Source organism: Cupressus sempervirens, chromosome 4 (genome assembly GCF_028749045.1).
Source record: "Cupressus sempervirens isolate cs-2001-9-10 chromosome 4, ASM2874904v1, whole genome shotgun sequence".
NCBI lineage: Eukaryota > Viridiplantae > Streptophyta > Pinopsida > Cupressales > Cupressaceae > Cupressus > Cupressus sempervirens.
This window is the reverse complement of record NC_143121.1, coordinates 566,067,019-566,095,002: the sequence shown is the minus strand read 5'-3', so window position 1 is coordinate 566,095,002 and position 27,984 is coordinate 566,067,019. Positions and strand designations below refer to the sequence as shown.

Sequence of the window (27,984 nt, the reverse complement as noted above, 5' to 3'; positions counted from 1 at the left end):
GGCAAAAATTTATGATTATTTGTGATTAACTGGGAGTCAATGTGTACAGTGCTTTATTCCCAAAAAAATCAAAAATAATCAGTCAATGACTTTCAATACTTTTTTTGTGATTTATCAGGCGACTAATTGGCAAAAAGTGACAGTTAATCAGCAAATATATCACGGAGAAGTAGCAAAAACTCTAAAAGTGACACTGACGGGAAAAACCTGCAAAAACATGATGTGGTTCTCTACAAAATTAATGAGCGACGCTGATGACACAGCTAGGAATTTTGGGTTGGAAGTTTTGTATAGTCTCAAAGTGTTGCAGAGTCGGAAAGTAGTATGGGAAATAGGCAACTACAAATAAATTTTTCTCACTTTCTATGTTGAATATATTGTATAGCTTGATTAATACTATTTCTTTTTTCACATTGATTTTGTTTGTATAAATTTCAAATATTTAAGTTGTTGCAATATGAAACAAAAGAAGACCATAACAAAGCTGCTTTATATATTTTTTGCGATATGATCTAAAAGAGTAGGATAACAAAGTTTTGTCTCACTTATTTTAGAGAAAATAAATGTTGCGATATGATCTAAAAGAGTAGGATAACAAAGTTTTGTCTCACTTATTTTAGAGAAAATAAAGAGCCTCAATATAATCATTTTAGGTTTTTCAATTATGACATAAGTTCTTATGATTAATCAAATTGCTAGATATTTATAACTTTACTCAAAATTAAATTAAATGATTAATGCAATTCAGTCTCCAAGTTCAACATATATAGAGTTGTTTTGTATTTAGGTGTATACACACTTCAATATGTGTATGTCATGCCAAATTTGTATATAATTGTTTAATGAGTATATATAATCAAAGGAACTTAAGAGAATTATAGAAAATGAATTCTCCTACTTATCAATTATTAAGGGGATTTCTAATGGATGGTTCACAAGGCACAACACTTGTTGAAGTTTTTGCAAATGAGGTTGCAAGAAAAGTGGCCTTGACCTTGGAGGAAACTCCGTGGTTAAGAATGCTTTAGCTGTAATATTGGGATGAGTGAACTCCCGAAAAGTCTTAGTGCTTCACCTCTATGAGCAGCGCGTAGATGCAATGAGTGCTAAGTGTTCCATTTGTTTTCATGAAAGACGGGTTCTTTTGAATCACTACTCGTGAAACATGGATCAATGAATTTAACTCAAAAACTATATAGATGAATCCTGATAGCAATATCATAATTTGAGTTATGGACAATATCTTCTACTTACCATTTGATGAACTTAAGGGGTTTTCTAATGGATGGTTCGTAAGGCAAAACACTTGTTGAAGGCTTTGAAAATGGGGTTGAAAGCAAAGTGGGTTTAACCTTGGAGGAAAATTTGTGGTTAAGTGTGCTTGAGTTGGAGTAGCACTATGATGTGTGACCTTTTGGGAAGTCCCAATGCTTCACCTCTACGAGCACCACCTAGATGCAAAGAGTGTTAAGTGTTCCATTCATTCACATGAGAGATGGGTTCTTGTAAACCACTACTCATGAAAATTGGGTCAATTAGTTTGACTCAAACTACACAGATGAATCCTAATAGCAATATCACAATTAGACTTATGATAAATATTTTCTACTTAACAATTGAAGAGCTTAAGGGGCATTCTAATGAATGGATCTTAAGCCACAACACTTGGTAAAGGTTTTGCAAATGGGGTTGCAAGTATGTGGGCTTAACCTTGGACGAAAATTCGTGGTTAAGTGTGCTTGTGTTGGAGTAGTACTTGGATAATGACCTCCTGGGAAGCCTTGATGCTTCACCTTTGTGAGCATCGCCTAGATGGAATGAGTGCTGAGTGTTCCAACTTCTATTCATTCTCATGAGAGATGGAATCTTGTAAACCACTACTCATGAAGCTTGAATTAATAAGTTTGACTGAAAAACTACACAGATGAATCCAAACAGCACTATCACAAATGTATTCTACTTATATGAATATGAAGATTTTCTTGTGTTAACAATATAGCAAAGAAAGCTTCATTTTGATTTTGAAAAATAAGAAAGCCCACATCATATTTTGGTGCTGCTTCAAAACATAGCTTGAATGAAATTTAAACAAACAATATCACTGATTAAACTCTGAGTCCTCCAAGTTTAAATATATCAAGAGGTTGTGCAAGTGCTTTGAATCATTATATAAGTACTTTATCCCCTGTGCTATGGAAATATCCTTTAATTTTAGAAAAAAAGTGGTTCTTGACTGTTTTTCTTCAATTTTTCACATTTGTTTTGTAAATCTGATTTTCCCCCAATTTTTGCCAAAAATAAAATTCAAAAAATCCTACACCTCTTGTTTGTCAACTTATTCCCCAAACAATTCATGCTTCTATGAGTTCAACGGGATATTAGTACAAAATTTGAGTTTAATTTTTCTAAGATAGTGAATCCCATTGCTTCACTTGAAAATATGATAGACGATTGGAATAGTTGGATAAATTTGAAGAGGCTTTCCAAATCTTTAAAAAAAGTTTAACTTCACCTATTCTTAGGCTTCCTGATACTAGAGCTCTTTTTGTAGTCATCAAAGATGAATCAAGTAAAGGCTTAGGAGGTGTACTTATGCATAATGGCCATGTTGTTGCCTTTGTGTCCAATAAGTTGAATTATACCTCACATGACTACAACTTCTGGTAGTAATTCATGTCTTGCAAATGTGACATTATCTATTAAATAAACCATTCAATCTTAAGTCTATTAACTAATGACTTTGCTACATTTACATTCAACCAAGCCTAAATGCCTGTAAAAGTTGATGGCTAGAATTCCTATATAACTATGATTTTGACATTAGCTATATTAAGGGAAAACCAGAAAACTGAAGATGATATATTACTGCAATAACAATTATTCAATCAACTTTCCGAGAACATATTTTGAGTAACTTTTTGAGAAATGAATTCTATAAGCAAGTCAAGAAAGTTATTGTAGAAAATTCGCAAGAATTTAAAAATGATAGATACAGATTTGAGCAACGTAGATTATTTCAAATTTAAGAGTAGAACTAATGTTCCAGATCAAGCTGATTTAATAAACAGTAATCCTACGAGAAGCTCACTATGCACCTACTCAAGATACCAAGATGTAAACAAATTGACGGCTGATCTAATACCACTTTATTTATGAAAAGCTATCAAACAAGACATTAACCAATTTTGTGCTAGACGCTTAAAGTGTTAGCAAGATAAGGTTGACCATATGCATCCTAACAGATTCCATTATCGCCATGATGTACCAAAGAGCAAATGGCATGTCATCAATGTTATTTTAACCAAGGTCTTCCAAACTCTAAGAACTATCACAACATGATCCTAGTGGCAGTAGAAAAGCTTATAAAAGTTGTCTGCTTCACATCAAGTAACTTGACTGATGATATCAATCCTCAAATAGAAAAACTGTTTAGGAACTCTTTTGATTCCATGGAGTTCCAGAAAATATATTCAGGAAGAAATACATTAATGATTTTGAAGTTCAGGCAAACCTTATTTTCAAAATTGAGAATTCAATTGAACTAACTGACAGATAGATGACGATCCTTGCAAAAAGATTTATTCAAGAAATCTTCCAATTACATGGAGTTTCAAAAACTACTATCTCAGAAAGAAATGCATGGATGACATAAAGTTTTGGCAAACGCTTTTTTCAATATTGAGAACTCAATTGAACATCAGTCCGGTTGAACAAAGCATTGTCATTGATGTCAAAGGAGCTGTCAGTGTTGTCATTAACATCTAGATATACAGAAGTTTACTACAGCATTAATTTCTTCTCTCGTGTCATGTCAGGAAATGAATTCAGTGAAGGACAGAGCTTAATAATGTTCTCACATGCAGAATGTCAATACTATCATCATGTTACAATTTCAGTTCTTTGCAAAGATCTGGGAGCGTTTGCAGTATGTTTCTGAGCTTTTGTTGCTTAGAGACATCTTGTGCACCTAGCTGCACTATCATAGTGTTTGGCTCCACATTCTGCTGCAGTTGAGAATTATGGCTTTTGGTTTGGAACTCACATATGGTGTATCATATTCCATATGTTCATAGGTCAAGCTTCAGTGGACAGAAAGAAATGAATACCAGAATGCACACTTTGATAATAGTTGACTCTGCTGAGGTTCCTGATGAATGCGTCAGAGAAGGATAAGTGCACCGGCTGGAGGAAGCATGTGAAGATTTTTTTGGACCAAGTTGAGGTTGTGTATAGTGTGTTCCCTCTCTTGGCATAACATGTTGGCCTAGGAGCAAGCCAACTACACACTTGAGTTGCAATTGTTCTTATGGTCAACTTGCAAATATTATAAACATGATCTAGGCTGACAGGGTAATTATCATCAGAATGCATATATATTGGTGATCTAGATTCATTCTAGTTTGGTCTGGGGGTGTGTGAATGATAATCGTGGCAAAAATTATGCAAGTTGTCTACTAAGTTTTGGTTTGGTATGCAAACTGAAATGCAGATCTTATACACACTGTGAGAGTGTTCTAAAGCAAATCAAATCAGAGAGATGTTGAAGGCTAAGCTTTGAAGGTCCACATGACATATCTTTCATATATCTTCTACGAAAGAAAAAAACACTTCCCACTTCTGATTCCTTACTTGCCCAAACTCCATTGTTGTTCATCATTCAAGACTGCAAATTTGATCGGTGTTTGTACACACAAGTTTGCATGGGATTCTACATCCTGTGTAGGCACATTTCAAGTTTGTTTGGGCCATACAGGGGTAGGACCACAATCCAAAGCCATAACCAAGTACCCACACCCAAAAAAAAATATAAAATGAAGAAACACAAATGAAAAAGTAAAAAATCTAAACTAAACAAAAAAAAAATTATATTAATACCTGACTACATTGACAACACAAAAGCCAAAGCAAACAGCATTACTCACCTTTAATTCCTTACTCGCCCAAAACTTCATTGCTACTGATCACTTAAAGTTGTGAGGTTGATTTGTGTTCTAACATCATGTCTGTGAATCTCAATAAATTGTGAGTTCCTCTTTAGGTAAGTGATACTGGTCCTTATCCACTCAATTAAGTGCAAATGGTTGACAGAAAAAATCCAAAGTCATTAGCATGTATGCATTCCAACATATACATTCTCACACAAGCAAGTCCAGGATGAGCCAATGAGGCATTGGCATGTAGAGCCAAAAATCCCAATAGATGCTTATGTTGCACAACTTCCCTTAGTCTTGATCCACACATCTATCATATTTCTGTAACAAAGGAATCGTGATAGTGAAGATTAAGTGTAAATTCAATTTGATTGAATTGTTATATCTGGCTTTGGTTGACAGCAGATGTGACACAGCTGACAATATTTTATTATCCATAACAAATGTGTGTGTGTGTATTAGCTCATGAGACTCTGTTCTACATGTACGTGGTTTTTCCTTCTAACACCTGGCTTTGATTGACAGTAGGCACCACATAACTGAGCATATTTTATTATCTGTAACTAGTATAAATATTAGTTCAGAGAATCTATTCTATATGTAAGTCTAATTGGAAGATAGGAAAAAGTAATCATAAATTTAATGTACTTCATCACTTTTTCTTTGAATGAATACTGCATACCTGATATTTAAAAGCAATTCGGACTGTTTGGACTTCAGCTCCACACCGAACCCTTATGTCCACTCCAAGACTATCCACTCCAACTAGAATTGCTTCCTGAAGACATCATTGAAAATACTTTACATACAAATATATCATGTAATACATAACACATTAGAGATATAAACCTTAAACGATCAGAAAAAATACTCTCATTCTTAAACTTAAGTGTAAAAAGACATTTTTTTATGAGAAATCAGAAGATAATTACTACATTCACTATTATAGTTGAAGCAGTGGAGCTTGCCTTCACTAGACAATCCCAATTACACTACTGCTAAACAGTGGGGAATTCAGGGGTTCTATGCATGTGGCTTTGTTTTTATCACCCCAAAAGTCAAATGCACTCCCACTTTATATGGTTGGATCAAGCTAATTTCTAATGGTCCCTCAAAGTGTAATACTGGGAGACCACCTATGGGAGAAACTCTTAGATCCCACATTGTGAGTTTTGCTGGTGAGCATTTGAATAACCCAGGAACTCAAATTCGAAGCAATTACATGGTTGTAATGCTGACTCTTGATAGAGGGGTTTAAATGGTAAGGAATGATATACGTTGTCATTGAAGATGACATCAAAATTGTTACATATCAGGTTCAAAATCACACTCAAAACAAACACCACCAGTGTAGCTGGAAAAAGCATCCTATGATATACCAAACAGCCATCCCTTTTTAAGCCTAAGGTTTCCAGAAAGTCCAACTGCACTATCAATTTACTCTGGAAACCATGTTGACAGCCTTGAAAATGAAGTGATTAAAAACCAAATTGATGCCAAGGATTTGGTCAGGCTCTATAATTCCTTGCAATTACCAGGCTATGCTGAAATGAGGGTCGCTAAAGAAGCCAATAGGAAAAGTGTGTAGTACCATGAGGAATGAAGGGATTTTGATCCATGTATAACATGAGACAGGTTAAAGATCAGTGTGTTCACTTCCCTGAAACCTTAATAGGCTATCACAACTCAAACAAGTCAATGAATGAGTCTACTTACACACTCAGTTTCATCCTTTCCACACTTCTTCATTATTTGGCTTTGATGAGAGTCCAACATTCAAAATTCTCAATCAATTAGCATGAACTACTTCCTTTCACGTAGATGCCCACAACATTTACAAATGCCACAGCCAATATGAGCATCACAATGATATAAAACAAGGAGTAGAAACAAACAGCAAAGTTGTATACCCTTCCTAAATGATCTCAAGGCTTCAACATGGGCATTTGCGATCCTTGGTGGTCCTTTAACTGATGGAAAAAAACTACTTCATAACAACGAGCACACACCAGAGTGTGCTTGATCATTTCACTCCTTCACAGTTATAAAAGAAGCTCCAACTTTATGACTACTTTGAGAGTGCATTAGACACCTGCGTCAATCTCAACAGTTGTCCACTATATATATATATATATATCAATCATGTAAGTTTCGGTGGGTGTGCATAATAAAAGGCCCAACAAAAACCTTCAAATAGATAATCTTTACGATTCTTGTGTTAGGAGCAGATGCTCAGGTTGTTCCAAAATGCATCCTTCAATTATAGCTTCCACAAGTGATACTGTGGATCAATCAGACATCATAACTACCTCTCCATTGTAGAAATCGATCAATAATCCCGGTTGTTGGCTTATAGAAATGTAAACTTAGTTGTTATACCATATGTATTCACTATGAAAGTGCCATAAATGTTGTTCAGTGTATGATCTCACAAAGCAATGATGTGTGCGGTTTACAGATCTTTGATGAGTTCTAATTTATTCATGGTTTCTTCAGAATGTAGGTACATTTTATGCTGTGATAGGCTCAAACTGACATTCAAACTTGATGTTTCTTGTTTATTGAGAAAACTGACTCATATATGGCTCTAAGAAGGAATTTAAGAATACTTGAGAACTCTATCCATAGATCCTTTAAATCTGCCATTGTGAGTTCATTCATTCTACTCAGATCTCTGTATACATTCTCACAGATAATGAGAAATTAACCCATTCAAAAGCCATAAAAAATGGGACCTACTTAGATGTACACTCAAGCAGTTGCAGCTTAAGGTAAAGTTACCATAATCCTAGATGAAAAGATAGCAGATGAGGACATTTATATTTGTGTCATTGTCACTCCAGTCCAATAGTCTAAGGTGAAGCTCCCTTCTCTCTCTGGCTATGTCCCAATCTGCATTGATCTCAATTCATCTCGTATGTTTCCAAGGAGTAAATTATGGTGTAAAATGAAGGATTTTTGTATTCCTAAGCAATATAGAGGAGCTTTTAATAGGCTTCAGGACGAAATTTGAGTGAAAATTATAACACACAAGCCTTTCAAAAAGTATTTAGAAGTGAGATAGGTGTCAAAAAACAGTGTCCTCTTTCCCGCAGCCTTTTTGGTTTATAAGGTGACAACCTAGAAAAATGGCTAAATATGCAAGGAGGGGGCAAAGTTGTTTTGGAAGAATGTGTTGCAAGCCTTCTCTTGTAAATCAACAACTCATCTTGATGACTAGATTTGCTCAAGGGTTACAAGAGGACTTATATGCCTTAGAACAATTCTGGAGAGAGGTAGGTATGCAAATCAACACCATCGAGAATAAGATAGTGTTTTCTATTAACAAGAAGATAAGAACTATTATTTATTATAAAAGAAATATTCTAGAGAAGGTAACAAAGTACAATTATCTTGGAATTGAGTTTAGCAACAAGCTCAATTGGGATACATGTAGAAAGAAGAGAAATCTGGGAGGGAGGAGAGTGCTTTATACATTGCAAAATATAAGCAGGGAGGCAGAGTTTTAGGATTGGAAAACTATGCAGATTCAAATTGGGCTCTTGGTTATTCTAGTGGTGCTCTACAGATGTGATTTATCGGCTAGTGATGCATAGTGGTAAATGGAAACAAATGGAAATGACTCAAAAACACATAATCACAAGTAAATTGAAACTTTAACGCTTCAGTTTCATATGAGACTTCTATAAACAAAAAGTGCCTATGCTATGGGACATCTCTTAAGTTTTATTTTAGACAATTGAGCAGGTGGAGGCAAATAGATGGCCTAAGGCTGCCATCCAAAAAGCCTTGAACTAGAGAACAAAGTCATGGATGAAATGCAGCTTCAAGTAGATGAACAAATCGGGTAGATAAGTTTCCAAATAAATACAGGCTTTGTTATTGATAAATTCAACAAGTCTATGTGGAGCAAGCCATTGGGGAGAAAAAGGAAATATAATCTTAATGAATATAACCTCACTTATGTTCATCAACAAAAGCCATACATAGGGCAAATATACCTTGGACAGAAAATACATATATAGTGCAACCAAGAACTAGCTCATATCATCCTTAATATGAAATAAGTAGATGAAAGGGTCCTAAAGAAGAACAAGAGGAAAAACTCATGTCAGTTGTACAGCAAAAGCAGTTAAATTAAGTGTAGAGCTTATTGTGACATTTGGGCCAAAAAAACATTAGCAGCTATTTCATTGCAAGATTTGTTCGAAGAACAAAAGATTGGGAAAACAAGGAAGGTCATCACCAATATTTTTAGCAATCGGCCAACAACTTAGAAAATTAAAATGGTCCCATACGCTATCTTCGACCTCATGAACTTTGAAATTCTTTTATTCTATTCTATTTGATTCTATTCTATTATAGCATTGTAGGAGAATATAGGTTCATAAGCAAACCCTACATTGCCCAAAAACAATGGAATATTAATTTTAGTTTTGGCTCTAATTTTGATGTGTGTTTTAGGGTTACTCCTTGTCAGTGTGTCTTTTCTAGATTATTGCTTTGAGTTGTATCTCAATCTTGGTGCTGTTATAATTAAGCAAATGGCAATTATTATTGCTTATGCAATTTAATTATTTGGTCCATCCTTTTGGCAATTGGCACTGAATACCATTTCTTTGACCTATTGATGTCAATTTTTGTACCACTACATAACATATTAGCAATTGCATATCTAATACAGAGTATCAAACACACAATTCCTCTCTTGAAAAGTTAATACTCATGGGACATGAAAAAAACTCTAATGTTCCTTACACCTATGGATACTAACTCAGTTTTATCGATGTGATCCATTGGTAATCACGTAGGCGGCCTTACGTTATTCATTCGAAGATAACTTGGTCTTTGGTGGAATGATGGTGATGGTGATTCGGTGTGAATGCTAGATGATGTTGATGGTGACAGTGATGGTAGAGGGTGTAGCGCCAAATAATATTGATTACGCGAGGAGGCAATAATGCCTCTAATGACTTCTACCTTCCTAACTTTCTTAGAGTGAAATCCGACTGCTCAACTACTTGTTATTCTACTCCTACTACTATGAATGGAAAGATTAGCAAATGGACAGGGATCGAATCTAATGAAAGCTTACCAACGGCTCCACCTCCATAGATGCAATGATTCAAAGGGAAAGAGAACTAGTTTACCACACAAGGCTCCCTAACCGGTAGCTAAGATGTTAGTGGCCTAGTTGTAGATCCCTATCAAACATTCACTAACATCACCATACAATTAGCCATCTACTTCTACTCTAACAACATAAAATGAAATCCTACTTTAATTTGAGAAATGAGAAGAACCATGCAATACACCAAAATGATCATGTATATCCACCATGCAAGCCACAACAATGAATAGAGAACAATTTTGATAGTATCTTCACAACAATTCTCCACCATAACTCCCTCACAAATGAGAGCAAAATGGCCTTATATAGAGGCCAAAATTACAACCGACGGTAGAGATCAAAAGCAAAATCAACGATGCAGATTGGATCCTAGGAACCCTAATTAGGGTTGCCACCCCGTCAGCCAATGAGAAGATGCCACCTCGTCAATGGACCAATGAAAAAAGTGGAAAAGTGGCAACCAATGAGAAGGCACCAAAATGGTGGCCAATCGGAATTAGACACTTGTCCTATTCTAGAAGAAAGAGAAATTGCCACTTGAGCTTACATCAAATGATCTAATATAACTCTCCCCTTTTCTTTCATTGTTTTAGCTAAGGCAATGAACCTAGCTAGCCTTTTGTTGACTTCTTCCACGGGAGGACAAGGTGTATGTTTTATCTTGAGCTCAGCCGATTTCATCACACTGCTTGCTGCTTGTAGTGTCTTCTCATGATCCTTCTCATATTCTTTTGCAAATCCGATAAAGGCATTGAGGGAGGAAAGGGTGTTCAAATGTTCCTTCTTGATAGCAATCTTTCCTAACTCACCCAATCTTGATCCAAGTCTTGTCTCATTGATATCCCCTTCTCTGATGTCTCCAAAATTGAGTGCCACCCCAACGTCACTCATCATTGTTGAAATGGAAGTGTCGACGCTTGGGCTGTGATGAGCAACCACCTTCTATATCTCCTTTGCCAAGGGGGATTGTCCTTCCTTGAGTCTTTTATTTACCTGTATCATGTTTACTATACCGACATTGGTATCGGTTATTTGCCTCATTTTCGAGAAGAAAGTTGTTTTGGGCATCATATCCTCTTTGTCTCTCTTAGTGTTTGTTCCCTTAGGATTCTTGCTTGCACTAACATCTACCATCTCATCAACCTATGATAGGATGGTTAAATGGTGGATAATGAATGCAAGAAGAACCAAGGGAGACAATATCTATACAAGAACAAAAGAAGGAAATCAGCTTAAGGACCCCTTTCAACTCTAAATGATTTAAAGTTACCTTTACCAATAGCCGGATCTTCCTTTTGGAATTTAGGATCAGACTTTGAGAATTTCAAACCCCTTGCAAATCTTGAGGCTCTAGCTGAAAAAAAATCAAAATTCAGTGCTCTCGGAATTGTCCTCCATTTGCCCAAAAAAAATCAGACTTTATCACTTGTTTTCTTCACCGACAAAATCATCCAATCTCTTGGAGAAAAATTGCAGCCCCTCTTGAAAATCAGAATTTTTGTCTTCCACAAATTTCAGCTCCCAGAAAATTCGGCTCCCACAAAATTCTGCTCCCACAAAATCGGCTCCCTCAAAATTCGCCAAGCAAGAAGAGTGCAGATCTGCCCTCAATCATGGAAAATCGCCAAACATAGAGATCTCTACCATGAAGAAATTTGCCAACAATAATGCCAATCTGCCCTAGCTAGAAAAATCACCCAAAGAAGATCTAATCTGCCTTAGGAAAATCGCTCAAGGAAGAAAAAAATCTGCTCCTAGCCAAAAATCACCTAAGCACCAAAGAGGATTGAGGAATGAGGAGAAAAGGGGAAAGAGTTTCCTCTTATACCCTACTTGCTCATTCTTCCTAGCTGGGCGACTAGGACCCTCGGAGCAAAAAAATATTAATTAGAATACAAGACATGGCCCCCAATTAAATGCCCAGCTCGAAATTAACTTTGCCAAGATGAAATTTACTTTTTTTTAAATTGCCAATTAGACCAAAATTGCAAAAAGAAAGTAAATAATGCCTTGGAGGTGCTAAATGTTTCTATTTAATGATGATTTAGCAATTAATATATCATTAAAATCAGATTTTGGCTAGCCAAAAGCCATTTTTTCAATATTAAATTACCAATTTTATTAAAGGCTTAAAAATTTTCAAGGCAATTTAATCTATTTAATGCCAATTTTTGCAATTCAATTCAAATCAATTTTACTAAGTCATTTTAATTTTTGATGAAAATAAAATCATTTCTAGAGTCTAAAATCGATTTTGCAAATTTAATTTCATCTTCACAAAAGATTTTTTTTTTTTTTCTCACCAAAGAAATTCAAGATTTTCCAAGAAACTCAAATTTAACAAAATTTAACTTTTTGAAAATTATCTAAATTTATAAATTACCTCCAAATTTTCAAAAGAAGTCATCTAAGTACAAAATTTACAATTTTATCCTGCCAAGTGTTGCTCTTTGAAATTTTGTCTGGCCTAAGGATGAAATTGGTTGTTCTAGAAAATCAAGTTTAGAACTAGGTGAAAATAAATCTAACCCTCTCCCCACTGGCCCTGAAGGTGTCCTATCACTTAATCGAATCAAAAAATTTATTTTGGACGACTCAAAAAAAAAACCCAAAATTTTGGGGCGATGGTGTGAAAACTTCACAACACAGCTCCACTCTAACCCCTTGACCCCTCTCTTGCCACTGTGTTCGCCTCCTCCCTATTTGATTGCCTCACCTTTGCACTTTGGGTGAGTACCCTCCTCTCCTTCCTACACCACTCAGTCTTTCTATCTCTCAGGCCCAAGCATTAGAACTCTTGCCCCATGAACTAGTGCGACGAGGACTGCAAGTCCCTCCACCGCTTAGTTTGTGTTGCCTCTTTCCCCTGTTCTCCTGAGCTTTCCTTGCTTAAGACCTACCGCTGCCTCCTCTGCCATACAAAGCGGTTGTTCATTGCCTCACAGTGTAAATCGCTCAGCACCTTGCTTTACCAATCCCCTAAGTCCTTCTAGCACACCCTCTCCCCCAGCATCCCCCCCCACCAACATCCCCCCTCGCTTACATACTTGATCCTGGCTCCTTAGTTGTACATGCCTCCACCCTTTACTAATTTCCCATCCAACCCCCCATCCTCATCACTCCTCCCACTCCAATGCCATCTCTTTTCTGACTCCATCATCAGTGAGGTCATCAAATCCATGAACAACAACAAAGTTGCAGATGAGGAAGGGTCCTAGGCGGAACTCTTCAAGTTGGGCAATTCTGTTTTGGGCCCTTTCCTCTCTACGCTCTTTAACAGGGTGGTGCATATTTGGTTCCCTTCTTCTTGGTTGTGGCATATTATTCACTTGATTCACAAGGTCTAGTTGACCTCGGATCCCAACTACAAGACTATTATGATTAGACACCCATTCGCTAAGCTATATGCTACAATGTTGCATACTATCCTTTCCAGGGAGTTAGACCAGCTCCATATCACCGTGAGGGGGTAGGCTACTTTCAGGGCAGACTTTTCAACCATGGACTACATCCTGACTCTTTGGGCTATCATTGAGGAGGCTAGACACTACTCTGCAAAAGTGTACTTTTGTTGTATGGACTTTCATAAAGTGTTTGACTTTGTTCCTAAGGTTGCCTTGTTTCAAAGACTCGGGGATTTGGGGAATAAATAGACTTTGTTGACGGTCATCATGAGGTTGTATGATAGTGTGATTGGCAGATTCAAGACTCAATGGGGCTTCTCTAATCCCATTTAGAGTACTATTGCGGTGAAGCATGGATCTCCCCTCTCCTCCACCTTGTTTGCTGCTTATATTGATGAGTTGGTGGCTTTCCTTAGAGAGCACTAGCTCCCAAGGGATGGGTGTGTTTGGCATCAGACTTTGATCTCCATTTTGCTTTTCATGGATGTAGTGGCTCTTTTAGCCAAGTGATTCGTGGCAGTTGGTAGTTAACTTGGGCAAGATCCAAGTGATGGTCTTCAATTTTTCTTAAAGACCTCTCATCTGCATTTCTTTTTTCAGTGCACGCAAGTTGAGATGGCATCTTCCTACACTTACCTGGAAGTCAAGTTCTCTAGACCTCATTTTAGTTTGAGTCCTACCATACAACCCCGCATCAACTAAGAGGTATGGCTCTCTCGCCTTGCTTGAGAGACAGTGCTTTTGACATGATTTTCAAGACAACACGTCCAAGATGGCCCTTCTAGATACTCTAGACAAACTGATCATGCTTTATGGTTCAATTGTCTGGAGGCCCACCCTTTTGGAGTCGGACTAGGCTTCAGTGGAGAGGGTCACCCTTTCTTCTCAAACATATCATCAAGTGCCATCAAGGGACTCCCCACAGTATTGTTTTGGTCGAGTTTGGGGCACAACCTTTCAAACTTGGTGCTATCTTTGACCTGGTATGGTTGCTCATCACCTTCAGTGCTCTGCAGATTCAACTGAGGGGTGACATAAGTACTCTTACTTGGCCTATCGCTCCTCTAAGGCAATTGCAGGTGCTGACTCTATTGGTCGGGCCTAGTGTTGGTTTTCTCAAGCTTTTTCTTTATTAGGGTTAGTGTGGATTGAGATGGACCACCTTCCTCCTTTCTAGTATTTCTTGGATGCACCCACTCACCTCCTCCCTTCCCGTCAAGAGTTAAATGGACATGTCAGGATGGACATTTATAGGCAATATATCCATATGACTTGGGTCAACCCTTTGAGGAGGTTGTGGCCTAGGATGGCCTTCTACGTTGGGTAGTTTCTTGAACTTCGAGATGGGATGATTGTGCAACCTTCTTACCTCTCTCGGTGTTGAGTCGTTGACCACACGCACTACACATCTCCCTAGGGTCTTTGAAAGTTGGTTCTCATTGGCTTCATATCCAAACATATCACCATGTTGATAGAGATGATAGGATTTGTCAACTTTGTGACATGGGAGAGCCTGAGACGGATACACACTTCATTTTCAGTTGCCCTCGTTACTATGAGATTTGAGGAAGGTTTTACTACCTTTTCAAGGGTTGTTTGACTCTTTTCTCCTCCTTAGAATTCATAGATCAAAGGTGCTTGGCCCTTTACCTTCAAGAGACCATGAGACTTCAGGACCCCACTACTCAAATCATGTCTCCTTAGAGGAAAGTCATAGATCAGCTCATTACCTCCTTTTCAGTGGTCTCTCCAGTTCAAGGTACCAAGCGGACACTTGGTCCCCATACCCTTGAGGCCCGAGCACATCAAATCTGTGTGGCCTTGTTGGAGTTACTCTTGGCAGCTACTCTCCACTTCCAGCAATATTCAGTGGCATAACAGGGTTTCCTCTCGTTCTACGTCATATCCCTCGATTTTGAGTTTCTTCTTGCTAGCAGAGCATGGCTTCGCTGTTGTGGGTGGCTGCCCCCTGGAATTTTTTCTGTCTGCTGTCATTTGTGCTTTCCCCGGGCACTGTCTGGGGTTCTCATTGTTGGCTGGCCTCTCTTGTTGTGTACTGGCAGTCCCTTTGACCCTCGTTGTGCTCTCTTGTTGGACATTAATAAATTTATCTTATCTTATCAGAGCATCTCATGCCTTTTTAAGGAACATCTTGACGAAAGAGAAATAAAAAGTAAATTAAATTAAGGCTGAATTGAAAAGATATAGTCACCTTTTGGTGAAAAGACAGATAAATAGAAGATGAATGGAGTATCACCAAGCGAAATTTCCAATGCAATGTCATTTAATTTGAAAGAAGATTTTAAAAAGATGAAGAGCAGATATAGAGCAAAGATATATGTTAAGGATCAGTATGGATTATGGAGCAGTCAGGTTATGTGTGAGCAGAATTATGAAGAACAATTGCAGAAATATATCAAGAGTATGTGCAAATACTAATGAAGAACAAATGTATTCTTGTATGAAGAAAAAGCGCAGATTTATAGGAAGAAGATGTGCAAATACTTCTGAAGAATTCATTGCAAATGTACAGCAGACATTATGCTGGATTAAGAGCAGGTTTGAGTCAGAATTTGGAGCAAACCATGGGGTAATCAGTACATCACTTTGGAGCAGTCATATGGAGCAATCATCTCATCAGTTTAATTGCAGACTTTGAGAAGACTTATATGGAAGATGTGAGGAGACTTACATAGCAGATTTGAGCAGAATAATAAGATACTTATGAGCAGATTCACGAGAGATTTCAAGGTAGAACTGTGAAGAGTTTTTGAGCACATCAGAGGCATTTTGAGCAGATTTTGGAGGAAGCTTGATCAGTTTTGAGAAGAGATTTTACCAGCCTTGTGAAGAGGTATAGAACAGAAGAGGATTGGTGTCTATCACAAGAAGAGATTGGTGTCTCTTGCTGAGTTGGTGTATCTCGCTGAGTTGGAAGAAGAATTCATCCTTGATGTCAAATATTCACATAACAATGATAACATGCAGCAGTCAGATATAGACATAACAGTCAGTCAATGAAATTTATCGAGACGTATACAGATTAAAAAAAAGAGTTATCGGATTTTTTTAATGAAGCCTTCTAAGTGACTCCTGCTATTTCCGACCTCTATCAAACCAGTAGCTGGCAACCAATAGATGATATTCAACTCTATAATCCAACATCAGGTGTGTTCACATAACCAACAATTGACTTCCGTGACTCAATGGCTGACACAGACTTTCAATGCCCGTATTAGCTCTCAACAATCAGTGGATGCATGCTCCGGGTGAATTTAGTGGCAGTGGATGAAATATGGCAATCACGATGAATTCAATGGCAGTTGAATCAGCAGAAGAATTCTCCAAATCACGCCCATTATGCAAAACCCGTTAGAGATATAAGAGCCAATAATGTCTCAACATGTCGACTATGGAAGTACACAATAAGATTCAAGCAAGTGTATTAATATTTACAAAAACGTTGGAATTAGTTTTGTCATGAGTGCCCATCTTTGTTATCTACAGCACTTCTGCCAATATCGATTCTGACAATACATTGTTGTGTCATTGTTAATTTGACTTCCACAAATTAGATTTATATCTTTGTCGATTGATCGAGTGTTCAAGCCATGTGTCAAAGGCAATTGTAATTGATGCTATCGCTTTTGTATTGAACTTTGCCATGTTCAAGCTTTCGATTTAGAAATAAAGCCACAGTAGCTGGGAGTTGTGCAGTGATTTATAAGTTGGCTTAATAGTTAGAACTTCCAATAGATGGCAGTTAGAGACTTCTATCAATGAAGAAATATTGGCCTCTATAGACATACATTGCATTTGATTGAAAGATGTGAGTGTGATTGAAATGACAGAATATAATTCTGATGCAAAGTGGAGGCATCATTATTATGCATTGTGTTGATTGAATGTGCAAAGTTATATGCTCTGAGTATATATTGTTTATCTAAAAACAATTGTTTGAAAGGAAATACCTGATATGTATACAAGATTCTAAGAACTGGAAAGACATAACAATTGTTTCGAAGAACTACACAGATATGTGAAATTTTGATGCTATCATAAGGAAGGAAGACTTTTACAATGTGCATGCTGTGACTGGTATCAGTCATCCTTGTTTGATCTAGAGCATGTATAACAAATGCATTAATTTTTCTGTCAAGTTTAATCAGAAATTGCTGGTTAGAAATTTACGACAGTGTGAGGTATTTGGAGATTTACACTGATCATTCATTTACTTTGCACTCAACTTTCAAAGATATTTTATCATTTTATTTTTTGCAGATCATCTTTATACAAAAAACCTATCTGAAGTTTATATATGTTCAAAGTGTAATTGATTGTTTGTACGTTTCAAATGTTTTAAATAGAAATCTCAGAGTAATCAGTTGTAATTGTGACATTCTTAGAGTTGGTGCTTCAAGAATTTCTATGTTGATGCTCAGATCATTGAATTTGGTTTTGCAAGAGTTGGTGCTCTCATAAAGAATTCGGTGATTCCTTGGGTTTAGATAGTAAACATTTTAATTGTGAAGCTGGATTAGACACTAGATCTTAGCAGCATTTCTCACTGCGGTTTTCCCATCGTGGGTTTCGACATAGCTCTTGTGCATTGTCTTCATTGGGCGATTGCTTCTTTTTCTGAATACAGTTTCAATTCCTTTCAGTTTTCAGATTGAAGTTTCACAAATTTTAATAAAACTTTAAATTGTTTAAGCATTAAAAGTTTATACGATTATATCTGCTACTGATTCCCCCTCCCCACTCTCAAAAGTAGAATTGTGTTCTTCAATGGGTTGGTGTCTACGAATCACGTAGGAGGGGGTGGTTGTCTCCTGTAGGATGGTGCCTACAAAGATTGTAAGAGAGATTTATAAATAAGCAAGGTTTGCCTCGGTTTTCTCCCACAACAGTTTCCATGTAAATCATGTGGCTCTCCTTGTGTTCCTTTTGTGTTCCATAACTGTTAGATCTTGTGTGGTTGCTATTGTTGTGGTCATTTATGTTTTGAAAAGTAAAATATTGTATTATACCAATTCTCCACCCGTCTACCCAACCTCTTGTTATAATCACATGCTCATCAGCAACCCACATTCTATTCCTAATAATATTTTGCATGTGATGACACTATCCAAGAAATGGCAGTTACCTTTACTTCATATTTTATTCAAAAGAGGAATGTTATCTCTCTTATCTGAAATTCCACTGGGGACTGCATACTATGATATTAAGCTAATCAATCATCCCTTCCCTTATAATTTAAATGACATTTCTTTGTGGGACCACATAACATAGTTGTATGCATTTGGCAGTTATATAAGACAATTAAATATTCTTTACAAAGTATCATCAAAAAATGGTGCTGTCTTTAGAGCTAGTGACAGCTATGTATGCATCTGCAGAGATAGTTACCTTTTATGCTGAGCGGCTTAGAGGGAACCAGGGAGAGTATTCTCATGCAGCATCTTTATGCCGATTGTGATATTCACAACCTGCTGCTCTAAAAGGCAGTAACATTGACAGCTATCCTTGCCCATAAATTCTGACTGGCACTTCATTCATGGTTGTCCATTTTTTTCTGAACCGAGTACCATTGTCTAGTGGCTTTTACCTATTCTGGAATTCTAATTCATTATAAAATCAAGCATATATTGGTAAGAAGAATCAGGGAGTGTAGTAGTAGAGAAGCAATGAAGTATATTCCTCCTTGGCTAAGTATTAAGAGATGAGAAAATGTACAGAAGATTGTGCACAAAAAATGTGCAGGTACTTTCCTTCACAAATGTAAAAGCCTATTGATATCCGTATCAGTTAGAGTCAGAAATGAAGTTTGCTTGCAAGTTACTGTTGCTGGACTATGTGCTTGCCAAGAAAGTACCTAATCTGATTTTGATAAGTAAATATTGTGCCTTTGAGTCCCGATTGCTTCCATAATGTATTGTGCGTTGTTTTATGTGAGTGGCTGCAAGGAGCGGACTGTCATTCATTTGACCTCCCCTGGCTGTATCATACAGATGCTTAAAGTAACTAACATTGCAGACCTAATATCTTGTTAATAAAATTACAATATAAAACTAAACAATGAAAAGTAGTACAGAAAAAACACACAGATTTATATTGAAAACCCAGTAACGAACCAGGAAAAACCTTGTGTAAACGTATCACAGTATTTTATTATCTCAGGAATTTCGCAGTTACAACAATCTGCACATCATGACAAAATCATGATAGGTTGAACCATAAGATCTCCACTGGTTAAAATCCTCTTCAAAAATGACTTTCCAATCAGCCACGCGATGAACTTCTGGGCCTTTGGCCATATCCAGTATATACAATTCATCATGGAGCTCATCATCAACTGTTTAATGAATGCTAGATACTGATAAACAACTCTGAATTCACATACTAATGTATCTCACCCTGATTGTTACATGATAGATCACCCTACTAGTTACATAATAGCTTACATTGCCTGGTAACTTGCCTACACCATCTCCATGAGCTGCTATTACTTTACTCAGCTGTTCTAGACTGGAGATTTCCTCCATCCTCTACAGTGGGGTCTACTAAAACATCCAGTCAAACAATTGTGGATTGGGTAAAGTAATCGTAATTCTCTAAGTTGCTGGTTCGGGTACTGGTACAGATGCGGGTCCGAAATTCGTCCAAAAAAAAATTGGGTTGGGTTCAGATTCGTTTTAGGTTTGTCCATACAAGTTTTTTTTCTATAATATGTGTGTGCAGCAGAAAATACATTTATACACAAATGAAGGCAAGAATTTTTTCTTTTCATTCACAAATGCACAAATAAAATAATCATTTTTTGTCTTTTTAGTGGTCACTTTTAGGGTTGGAGGGTCGAATATATTACAAGGTAATTGGTAAATACTTGCTTATTAATAACAGAGACCGAAAGGTCAATTTATACAAAAGGAAGAGACGATGTTTCCTTAGGAAACGATCGTAAAGAATAGAAACATTCTATTCCAGAGAAAGCAAAAAACGAAAGCAAACTAAAGCTAAAGATATTTACAAGATAACCATTAACTAATAATAGACGTCTTATCTATTATTGTAATACCCTCCCTTAATGGTTAATCTATCTAACACACCAAGCTGTCCTCTAAATTTGACAAACTTATCAAGACCAAGAGGCTTGGTGAGAATGTCTGCAGTCTGATCTGAGGTAGGAACATACTGCAGATCTATAGTCCCGTCTTCAACCAGCTGTCGTATGTAATGACAATGAACATCCACATGCTTGGTTCGTTCATGAAAGACTGGATTCCGTGCTAACTTGATAACGCCTTCGTTATCAACAAACAGAGTAGTCGATCCTGCTGGTGACATCTGCATATCCCCAAGCATCCGACGAAGCCAGACAGCTTCACATCCTGCCTTAACAGTCCCTCTATATTCAGCCTTTGTAGAAGAGAGAGAAACTGCCTGCTGCTTCTTGCTGGTCCATGTGACTGCACCGGATCCCAAACTGAACACATATCCAGATGTTGACTTTTTATCATCAACAGAGCCTGCCCAATCTGAATCTGTGAACCCACTGAGTTTAGGATTAGAACTCCGAGAATACAGAAGTCCATAATCAGAAGTGCCCTTCACATAACGAAGCACACGCTTTGCTGCCATCCAATGATCAGCCTTAGGAGCTGTCATAAAGCGTGAAATATAGCTGACTGCGAAGCTGATATCAGGCCTAGTAGCAGATAGGTAGATGAGGCTGCCTACTAGTTGCCTATACGTAGTATCATCAACGGAAGGAGAATCAAACTTGGCTGATAACTTGAGACCTTTCTCCATAGGTGTAGATGCAGGTTTGCAATCCTGCATTCGGAATTTGTCTAACAAGGCTCTGGCATATTTGGACTGAGAGATGAATATACCAGAAGACTGTTGCCAAACTTCAACACCTAAGCAATAATGCATGAGCCCAAGGTCAGTCATATCAAAAGACTGGCATAAGTGTTGTTTGATTCCCTGAATCAAAGATGCCGAACTGCCAGTGATGATCAGATCATCCACATAGATAACCAGAAGGATGATGTCACTGTCAGTAGTCTTGATGTACAGATTTGAGTCTGAAGAACTCCTCTTGAAGCCTTGATCACTGAGGTACGTATCAATCTTGATGTACCATGCCCGAGGGGCTTGCTTCAAACCATAGAGAGCTTTTGCCAATCTGAGAACCTGATGGTCTTTACCAACAACCTTGAAACCAAGAGGTTGCGTCATGTAGACCTCTTCATGGAGATCACCATTCAGGAAAGCACTCTTTACGTCCATCTGATGGACCTTCCAGCCAAACTATGCTGCCATGGCTAGGACTAATCTGATGGTGCTCATCTTTGCAGTAGGAGCAAAGGTCTCCTCATAATCAATGCCCTGACGCTAAGAAAAGCCCTTTGCCACTAAACGAGCTTTGTACTTATCCAAAGTACCATCTGATTTGTATTTGATTTTGTAGACCCATTTGCAGCTAATGGGTTTCTTCCCTGGGGGAAGATCAGAAAGGACCCAAATGTTGTTCTTCAGCAGGCTCTGGTGTTCAGATTGCATGGCCTGTTCCCACTCTGGAATTCCTTTAGCCTCGGAATATGTTTGAGGTTCAAACACACTGTGAATGTTGGCCATAAGAGCAAAGTTAACAGAATCTATAGTTTTGCTCTTTTTCCGAGTAGTTCTCCCATCAATGAGCTCATCATCATGAAGATCAGCAAGTGTCTTAGCCCACCACTTAGGCCGGAGAGGAGAATGACCAACAATAGTACTAGGAGATGCTTGATCAGCAGGATCTTGATCAGAAGAATCTGGATCAAACTCAGGTGAAGCATCTTCAAAACGAGGTGATCCTGCAGGAGAAGCCGGAGGTGGCTGTACAGGTATCACTGGCAGGACTGGAGCTGTAGGAGCTACTGGAGCCCTCCCATCAGGTGGACCTAATGGAAGCCAAACTCCCAAATCATGAACCTGCATAGGCTGGTCTGCTGGATCAGGAACAGGAGAAACAGGCATGAATGGTCCTCGCTGCTCATCAAAGACTACATCGCGGCTGTATATGAGACGAGATGTCTCAACATCAATAAGGCGGTAGGCTTTGTGAAGACTGCTATATCCAGCAAGCATCAGTTTCTGACTCTTGGCATCCAACTTGGTGCGTGAAGCATCAGGGATCCAAACAAAAGCAAGAGAGCCAAAAACCTTCAGGTGACTGATTCTGGGCTTGCGACCTAACCAGGCCTCTTCCGGAGTTTTACCTTTGACCGCCACTGTGGGTGACCGGTTCAACAGATAAACTGCAGTGTTAACTGCTTCTGCCCAAAAACGCTTCGGAACACGTCTGTGTTCGAGCATGGAACGAGCCATCTCGGTGATTGTCCTGTTCCGATGTTCAACTACACTGTTCTGTTGTGGCGTGTGGGGTGTAGTGAACTGGCATTGGATGCCATGTGTATCGAAGAAGCTGGAGAAAACATTAGAACAAAATTCCCCCCCATTGTCTGATCTAAGAGTAATAATAGATTTCCCAGACTCTTTTTCAACTAAGGGTTTAAACTTCTGAAATACAATAAATGCATCGGATTTCTTTTTAAGGAAATACACCCACATTTTTCTACTGAAATCATCTACAAACAACAGAAAATACCTGTATCAAAGAACAGAAGGAGTGGCCATAGGGCCGCAGATATCAGCATGAACAAGCTGAAGTACTTGAGAAGCTCGCCAAGAATCGCCACTGGGGAAAGGTGTGCGATGTTGCTTCCCAGCCTGACATGCGTCACAAACTCCAAGGTGTCGGGTTTGAATCTCTGGCAAACCAAGAACAAGCTCATCCCGAGCAAGTTGTGAGAGATAATGCACATTTAAGTGCCCATATCGCTGATGCCAAAGTGTGCTGATGGAAGATCGCCGAGCAGCCATAGCTAAGTCCTGAGAATCACTAGAATCAGTAAGTCTGAAAAGACCATGATCCTCAAGACCAACTGCAACAGTAGACTTAGTCGCCCGATCAGTGATGGTGCACTGATGTGAACTGAAGGTGACTGCCAAGTGTGGAGAATGTCGCAACAACTGACTGACCGAGAGTAGATTTAGTTCCATCCCTGGAACGTAGTACACATCAAGGAATATGAGCTTCCTCCCAACAGACTGAATTGGAATGTTGCCTTTACCAACAACCGTGTACTCTTCTCCACCACCAAAGATAACAGAATCTGAATAAGGCTGGTAGTCAGTAAACCAGTCTCTGCGGTGAGTGAAATGTCGAGAGGCACCTGAATCAATGTACCAGGCAGATGACTGTACATGATCTGCGGGTCTTTTAGCCATGAAGGCATAAAAGGCAGATTCCACCTGCTCAGTGTGCTCTGCACTGTTCGCTTTGGGTTGCGAACCTGATTGCTTAGACTGGGTAGCTAAGCGTTTCCGACATGCAACCTTCATGTGACCATACTTGTGGCAATAGTTGCATTGAATGTTCTTCTTTTTGGTACCATCGGATGCTGGAGCAGAAGACTTCTGCTGAGATGGTAGCTGAAACTTGCCCTTATCCTTCTGAAAGGATTTCGCAACAAAGGCTTGCTCAGTGGAGGTGGAACTGGAGCTGCTACGGAACTGTTGTTTCCGCCGATCTTGCTGAAGTAGCAGGGTGCAGAGATCAGTGAACTTTAGATCAACACCAGTAGATGTGATGTTGAGAGTCTCGATAAAATGCTCATAGGAATTTGGTAAACTCCGAAGAGTGATTACCACAATATCCTCTTCCTCCATCTTGCGACCGATGGCAAGTAACTGATCACGGATTTCCTGAATCCGATTCAGGTGTGCCTGGAGCGAGGTGCGCTCATCCATGACAATAGAAAACAGAGTGTTTTTCAGAAAGAAGGCTCTGCTCTTGTCGGAAGTCTCATGAAGACCTTTTAGATGTGTCCAGATTTCGGCCGCTGTCTTGCCGGATGGAATTTGAGAAAGCTGGTCATCAGCTACGGATAGTTTGAGAAGCATTACTGCCTCTCGATTATTCAAATCCCATGTATCTTGATCAGGGCCCGAAGAAGTCGGACGCTACGTAACACCCAGAACAAGTTGATCAGTGTTTCGATATTCGAAGATTGCAATGATGCGTTGCTTCCAGGTTCCATAATTGTGACCATTGAATTTGGAATTATGCTCGAGCAGAATATTTGTCAAAGATGCCATGGCACGTTTTTCAATGAAAAACTGTGAAAATCTGTGAAGGCACGTTCTTCGAGGCAAAAATACGGAAGACCCAGAAGAATCAGAGAATGACCCAAAAGAGAGCTCGAAAAACCCAAAAGGAATCTGTTGTCGTCTTTTGAATCCGCTGGCTCGAAAATCGAGGCACTCAGAAAAAACGGACGACAACCCAGTTGAGCTCTCGAAAAACCCACCAAGAATCTGCAAACAAAAAAAATTTTTGACCCCAAAAATTAGGGTTTCGAAAAAAAACGGCCCTAGCTGAAAAAAGCTTGAAAAAACTTCAGATTTCTTGATGAAAAATGGTCGAATCTGCTTCCCAGAGCACGATGACAGACTGAGACGGCTAAGAGCATGAAGATTTGATACAGAAACATGCAAATTTTCACCCCAAAAACGCGAGTCTTCAAAAAATGGCCACGATTTCCACGCGATTTGCAGACCCGTAATTCGGAAATTTCTCCAAGCAGAAAAACCCTAGGTGGGTTTTGGAGAAATTAGCTGAAATAATTTTGGAAAAATTTAAACAAATAATTTCAAGAAGAAATTATAAATTTTTCCGAAAAAATTTAAGTATTTAGCTCTGATACCATATTACAAGGTAATTGGTAAATACTTGCTTATTAATAACAGAGACCGAAAGGTCAATTTATACAAAAGGAAGAGACGATGTTTCCTTAGGAAACGATCGTAAAGAATAGAAACATTCTATTCCAGAGAAAGCAAAAAACGAAAGCAAACTAAAGCTAAAGATATTTACAAGATAACCATTAACTAATAATAGACGTCTTATCTATTATTGTAATAGAATAGACCTGAGTTGGCAAAAAGTCCTTGTGAAAATGTCAGTAAAAATGACATTTTCAGTCAAATTCACCCTAGATTCATTTGGGTTCCTCTATCCAAATCAAAAGTCTTCCAAATTTGTTCAAAAGTCCTTACCGGGTTCTTCTGAGAGAATTTACCTGACTGGCAGAATTTAGAGCGAATTTGAACTGAATCCAACTTTGCAGCATACCGAGTTTCAAATTTCATTTTCTAGGAGCAAATCTGGTAAATTAGATAATTCTCGATCACTCCAATCCAAAAGTCAATAACTGTGATAATATCATATAACAAGGATAAATTCCTTCCTCTTTCTTCCTTTGCTCATCTCCATTAATCTGAATTCATCTCATATGGAGCCACTTAAAGCAACTCACATGGCTTTCCTAGCATGTCCCACTGCTTGTTAGGCTTCCTATATCTCACCTTCAAGAGCTGCTACAACTTGTCTGGACTGTGAGATTTTCAGATTTCCTCCATCCTCTACCATGGGGTCTACTGAAGAATCCAATCAAGCAATTCCAGTTTAAGGTAAATAAGTCATAACTCTAGATAAAAAGATTGGAGATGAGGACATCTATATTTGCAATTTTTTCACTCCAATCCAACAGAACAAGGCAAACCATGCCAAAGTCAGAAATGAGGTTAAGATCACCTCATCTTTCTTCCTTTGCTCCTGTCTCCATTGATCTCAATTCATCTCATATGTAGCATTGTAGCCTATTAAAGTTCCTCACGTTGACCTATATCTCACACTGTTTGTTATACTTCATACATCTCACCTCCAAAAGCTGCTACAACTTAGCCCAACAGTCATAGAGCGAAGACTTCATCCTCTGCCAACTTAACATTTTGCACAACTGCTACTTCATGGCTCTCCCACCAGAAATAATTTCCCTAAGACTTTTTTAGAAACAAGAAAATAGCTAAAGCACATGGTAATCTTCTGGTAAATACCAATCACTTTCAAAGTGCCATTCATTTGGCCTTTAGCCAATATTAATGACAACCTAAGTGTCCTGAGAATGGAGTCTCAAAACAAGCAAGAAGAGTCCAAGTGACAATACACTACCTTGCTGACACAAAATCTACTGGGCACAAAAAAAAAGCCAAAGAGGAATTATAAATTGCACAAATAAGAAAGAAGAGGAATTGGTTATCTTGATCATTTCTATCAGAAATCTTCATGGGGACAGGTCACGGAAAGAATCCTTGGAGCTGAGAGGCCAACAAGAAACAACAAACTCCTCGATCAGCAATTAACACAGATCAACAACATTTAAAAAATGCAGATACCATGCCCATCTCTCACAATAGCATCATTGCTTCTATGAACCAGTGGAACTTACATCCTGGCAGCCAAGGAGAATTGACAACTAGGTCAGCACTGACACTCGGAGGGTTCGATTGTCTGCTGGCCCAAACACAGAAAAATGACACTGTAAAACCATCAAGAACAACTTTAAAACGTCATCTTCCTCATGTCTTCACTATGAAGTTTCAAATTGATAGTATTTCTCTTTTATTCTCTCAGATTAATCTTATTGATTTAAAAATTCTTAAAATTGAACAACACCTACTAGTGCAAGGTGAGTTTAATCGGCCACTAAAAGAATAGATCTGGAAAGGGCTTTTGTATCTCATAACTCTTTGATACATAACAGTTATCTTCGTCACAAAAGAATTAAGTTGAAAAGAACCACAAAGGACTATCAGAAATGGAAGACTAGAATATATTTTTTAATTTAAAGGGCCACATTATGGTAACAATAAGACAATAAAATAGAAATTAAACATGGGGTAACTGCATTTGAACGGCACTGAGCATAAGGTATTGCATTTTCCATGATCAGATGAATTTTAACTTTTTAATATCATTGGAGTGCTGCAACCATGTAATCTATGCAACTCCTAAGGACCAATTTCTGTATGCATTGAAACACTTACAGTTCACTACTTCAATGGACAATACATCTGTTAACAACTCAAGACAACAAAGCAAACATTATACCGACTTAAAAAAATCCTGTTTGTTACAGCCACTGTAACTGTATTACCTTAAAATTTTGCAGCCTTTCAACACAGAGTATGGATCTGTAACTGTGTTAACCCTTAAATATTGAAGCCCTTCAAAAATAGGTCCATCCACAAGTTTAGAATCATGAACAACTTCGACTTCCACTGAGGATCCACAAGTTCATATTTTGGAACAAAGAACTCTGTGCTCCAGATGTACACAATTAAACCATATCAAGCACTGTTAAGATAGTCTCTAAAGCAGATTGTCCAAATGGATTCTACACCGTATTAAGCATACGTAAAACATAATTAGTAATTAACACATTTTTTCCCTACTCTGAAGTTGTACCTAGAGAGAGAATTGATAAAGGTATTATATATGACTTAGGACATCAACCCTAGGCAGGCCTGTGAGATAACATGGATTTCAGCTAACAATAACAGATAA

At 38.1% G+C, this 27,984-nt stretch overlaps 1 protein-coding gene across 8 annotated transcripts in view; it reads right to left on the bottom strand.

The window, feature by feature from the left end:
• Positions 1-27,984, bottom strand: part of LOC149562465 (uncharacterized protein At3g49140-like) — a 96,052-nt gene that overhangs the window by 12,480 nt on the left and 55,588 nt on the right. For 5 of the 8 annotated variants that reach the window (XR_016363949.1, XR_016363947.1, XR_016363948.1 and 2 more), the window contains exon 11: positions 5,614-5,709. Coding sequence is in view for 3 of the 8 variants with exons in the window: in XM_089825951.1 (XP_089682077.1) it covers positions 5,614-5,709 (96 nt within the window). In the remaining 5 variants the exon portion in view is untranslated. The remainder of the gene's footprint in view (positions 1-5,613; positions 5,710-27,984) is intronic. The other 3 variants (XR_016363950.1, XR_016363951.1, XM_089825953.1) reach the window with 1 other exon arrangement.